Source organism: Aethalodelphis obliquidens, unplaced genomic scaffold (genome assembly GCF_003676395.1).
Source record: "Aethalodelphis obliquidens isolate GAN/ISIS:26980383/991018 unplaced genomic scaffold, ASM367639v1 scaffold27, whole genome shotgun sequence".
In the NCBI taxonomy this organism is placed as follows: domain Eukaryota; kingdom Metazoa; phylum Chordata; class Mammalia; order Artiodactyla; family Delphinidae; genus Aethalodelphis; species Aethalodelphis obliquidens.
The window spans coordinates 12016248-12021118 of NW_020837971.1; the positions used below are offsets into that span (position 1 = coordinate 12016248).

The 4871-nt window shown below is 36.0% G+C and overlaps 1 protein-coding gene across 1 annotated transcript in view; it reads left to right on the forward strand.

Moving 5' to 3' along the window:
* Positions 1-3506, forward strand: part of YAE1 (YAE1 maturation factor of ABCE1) — a 4497-nt gene extending 991 nt beyond the window's left edge. Inside the window, exons 2-3 of the mRNA XM_027123967.1 lie at positions 1187-1308; positions 2901-3506. Of these exons, the coding sequence (XP_026979768.1) occupies positions 1187-1308; positions 2901-3330 (552 nt within the window). The 3' untranslated portion in view covers positions 3331-3506. The remainder of the gene's footprint in view (positions 1-1186; positions 1309-2900) is intronic.
* Positions 3507-4871: the final 1365 nt, after the last annotated feature.

Below are 4871 nucleotides of genomic sequence, written 5' to 3' on the forward strand. Positions count from 1 at the left end.
AGTGAGAGGCCCGCGTACCGCAAAAAAAAAAAAAAAAAAATGTTGTCGAAGGGCAGTAAGACAAAGCTAACGTGGAATCCTGATGGCTAGGTAAGGGAGTATTCATGTTGGGTTTTGTTTTTTTAATTTGTCGGGTGTCAATTATCCATCTCTCAGTTGTCTCACTATTGAGACTCGGCTTTATACCACACCCCCAGTTTCCAGGTGGAGCCTTCAGCGCCTAGTTCAGGGGGAGGACCGAAGGGTGAGGTCCATTCCGGCTAGTATCCGTGGCAACCATTCACTAAAACTGCGCTTGTTTAATGCTTAAGTAAAATAGTACTTGTTTAGCATAACAACCATGTTGTCAGTGTCAGAAATGCTTTACAGAAGGCTGAGGCGAGGCCAGTCAGTACCGAGCATCTTTTGAGTGCTGGGGCCGGACAAAAAAATCCTGCCCACAGAGGATTTGCATTTTACTTGAATTTAGGTATCAAGCAAAATTTCTCAAACCAGACCTCTCATGGTCCTTTTGCTAAACCAGTTTCCTCTTTCCCTACTTCCGTTCCAAGACCTTACTGCCCTGCGTCACCCACCTACGCCAGTCCAGTTGCTAAGGGGATCAAACACGTAATTCCCCATGTTTCCTCTCTGTGGAGCAACTGCTAACACAGCGTTTTGTAAAACTGTATAGAGTCAGTATTTTAAAATGTGCCCAACGCCGTGGTTGAGAATCCGCCTGTCAACTCAGGGGACAGGGGTTCCGTCCCTGGTCCCGGGAAGATCCCACACGCTGCGGAGCAACCAAGCCCGCGAGCCACAACTACTGAAGCCCGCGTGCCTAGAGCCCGTGTTCCGTAACAAGAGAAGCCACCGCGGTGAGAAGCCTGCGTACCGCAACTAGAGAAAGCCCGCGCGCAGCAACGAAGACCCAACGCAGCCAAAAATAAATAAAAATTTTTTAAAATGTGCCCAATAAGTCTAGACTTCAAAAATGGGATAAACCAATAATAAACTTTTATGAGAAGCGTAGTCTACTTTGGTTGTGTGGTTATGCCATATGTTCTAGAACCGTGTTGTTAAATAACCCAGTAGAGGCCTGTTTCATCAGTCTTCCAAACTGGTTCTATGACTTTCTAGAAAAACCTACAGTGGTTTACTTGATGTTAGTTACAACTGTAATTCTTCATTACTTTCTTATTTTTAGGAAGGCTATAGAGATGGAATAGAAGCTGGCAAAGCAGTTACTCTTCAACAAGGTTTCAATCAAGGTTATAAGGAAGGTGCAGAAGTCATTATGAACTATGGACAACTCAGAGGAACATTGAGGTAATTTTTAAAACTTAAATGCTGAATTATTTTAACCTCAGTACTACTGGAGGATTTTTATTAAAGTAGTATGTAAAAATAAAGCGTTTAAAGTGAAGTGCTTTTCCTATTGTTAAATCCACAAGAGTGCTTCAGAGCATAGAATAAAATCGCCTTCAAAAAGTCGAAAGTTCATCCACTTTAATATGTGAGCCAGGTGTTGTCTTTTACTGCAAAGAAATGATAGGAAGTGTCTATTTTTTGCTACCTGAACTACCACCAATCTGTATCTCAAAGTAATTAAAAAGAACTTCAGGTTTTGAATAAAGCTTTTAGTCTTCCACATGTAGCAGAACACAATAAAACAGACGTCTAGACTAGAAGTACATGATGAAAATTATAGCTGGTAACAGAAAAATGATTCCATTTACTTTAGTCCTAAATTTTGAATACCTGTCAAGATTCCATAGCAGTAATGGCATGTATCAGAACCAAGTGATCAAATGGCACATGGAGCTAGGAGCATGGCAGGCTTGTCCTCTTTGATGCTTTATACCTTTTCAACTGCCCTCTATAGAGAAAAACAAAATGCTTCAAGGAATCATTGATTTTTAAAAGGTATAAAACAAAAGTTGTCAAAACAAAGGAAAAATTCATTACATTGAGGTTTTCTAAAATTCAGCTGTTGGGAATCAGCATTTATACTATACTAAAGTAGGAAAATGATCACATGTTTATTGTCACATCAAGTTAATCTTTTATAAGCTTAGAAAGCTTACTGCTAAATCTTACACATTTTTTAAAACACTAATTTTCATAACAACCATTATTTCATGACGTGAATGATCTGAAATGTCAAAAAATACAGTTGTCTATACTAAAAAATTAAAGAAAAATAATTATTAGGACTAAAAGAAATCTAACCTTCTTCAATAAAATTGTTAGTCAGCTCAGCAAAGTGTCTGCTCTGTAACAAAATTGGAAAGGTGAAGTTGTCTCAAAACTTTTTTTTCCCCCCTAACCTTCGGTTTTGATGGCAAGTAGCTATATGGTTAGAACAGTGGTTTTCAACCTTGGTAGCAGCTTGTTACAGCTGGGAAGCTTTAAAAAAATAATACCCCCAGAGATTCTGATTTAATTGGTCTCAGGTGTGACCTGAGTCTTGATAAGTTTAAAAGTTTCCCAGGTGATTCTGACGTGCATCCAAGATTGAGAGTCCCTAGTTTAAAAGGTGGTTGATGTCCTTAAAGGAGAAACTAATTTTTCAGATCTTTCTGTTAGTTGTATCCTTCTTCAACAGAAGCTACACAGTCATAAGGGGAAAAATCTAAAATCAGGAAGAGTGGATGTAGAGCTGTGAAGGAGGGGTTATGAATTATAAACAGTTTATATGATTAAGTCCAGTTGTTTAATTCCTATTGAAAGATACTGTCCTTATATTTTTAATCCTGTTTTACCATCATTACTTTCCTGATTTTGACTTGCATTACTGTTATTAATAATTTTTGCATGGTGTTATCTGGAAAAGAAACATGTAAGCCTTAGCATCAAAAATTCTAAAAGCCTGTGTTTAATTTTTTTTCTATTTAACTCTTGCTTATATTTTTGTTCAGTGCTTTGCTCTCCTGGTGTCACCTTCATGATAGTAGTTCGGCTTTGATCAGTAAAATAAATAATCTTCTGGATGCAGTTGGCCAGTGTGAAGAGTATGTGCTCAGACATCTGAAATCAATCACTCCACAGCCCCATGTTGTAGATTTATTGGACTCCATTCAGGATATGGACCTTTGTCATATAGCTCCAGCTGAGGAAAAGATTGATGAAGCTAAAGATGAAAGATTCTATGAAAATAATGCTGAGTTTAACAAAAACTGTAGCAAGAATCTTAGTGGGGTAGATTGTTCATCTTTAAAATATTGTAGAACACAGGAGCGTGCACATTCCGAAAACCCAAGCCTCACTTGGATTTTAGAACAGACAGCCAGTTTGGTAAAACAGCTGGGAGTATCAGTAGACATATTACAGCACCTCAAACAACTATAAAAATTATCTTCACTTTAATATTGAAAATAATATTCAGAACATTCTTAGAATATTTTGTTTCTGAACAAGCTAACCAAAATTTGTACTGGTTTCTACACTGAACACTTCACTTGTAAGGTTATCCTTCATGGAAGTTTGAACTGTCTTCAAAATTAACACTATTTAATATAAGCCTACTTTCTTTGTCACTGGTAATTTTTATGTGGTTTAAGATATGCTCGGAAATTCTAGTTGTCATCATTTTCAAATTTCTGATCAAAATCAAGCATTTTTGAACTCATTATTAGCAGAAATGAACAAGAATCAGACTACAGTTAACCCTTGAACAACACAGGTGTTAGGGGTACCCACCCACCATGCAGTTAAAAATCCGCATATTACTTATAGCTGGCCCTCCATACCTGCAGTTGCGAGTCTCAGATTCAACCAATCTCAGGTAGTACGGTACTGTAGTATTTACTACTGAAAAAATATCCAAGTATAAGTGGACCCTAAGAGTTCAAACTCCTGCGGTTCAAGCATCAAATGTTATTTTGTAAGGTCTTAGCCCTACCTTCTGCTCTTATCACATTGTCTCGTGATTAGGACCTCACCTTGTAATCAGACCAAAGTTACAAAAAATTACCTAATGACTAAAGTTGTAAATAGACACACATAGATATATATAGATATGTAGACATATATATATTGAAATTAAGAGGCTAATAAGTGTAAAGCTGAAAAAAATGTTTATACTGATATTTAAAACAAAATACTAAAGTTTGTTTTAGTTTTTTTATTGAGGCATAATTGATTTATAATGTTTCAGGTATACAGCAAAGTGATTCAGTTATACATTTTTTTTCAGATTTTTTTCCATTATAGGTTATTACAAAATATAGAATATAGTTCCCTGTGCTATATAGTAGGTCCTTTTTGTTTATTTTATATATAGTAATGTGTATATGTTAATCCTAAACTTCTAATTTATCCCCACCTCCTTTCCCTTTTGGTAACTGTAAGTTTGTTTTCTATGTCTGTGAGTCTATTTCTGTTCTGTAAATAAGTTCATTTGTATCATTTTTTAGATTCCACATATAAGTGATATCATACCATATTTGTTAAAGTTTGTTTCAGTTTTGTGTTTATTAAAAGTAAGGACACAGTTCCATGAAAAATACAGAAAATACATTTCATGCTAAAGTACTTACTTAGCTTATCCAAGTTTTGAGTTAGTAGTGTTACCTAACAGTGTGCCGGATTATTCCTAAACTGCAGTTTTGCTTCATATTTATTTAGGAATAAAACATTGAAGCCACTGACTTCTGTATTATCTTGTAGCAATATTCTTAGTCTAGCATAGACAAAGTGAGATTCAAACTTATGCTCCAGGACCTAAACATATAAAATCAGGAAAGGATTTTTCATCACTTTTTTGCCTGAAACACAAATTTATGTAACATGCCTGACTTCAGAGGCACCCAAATAATTGCCTCTCATTGATAGCCATAATTTATATCTACCATCTACTGTAAAAGACTGATACCCTGAGAAAATCTTAT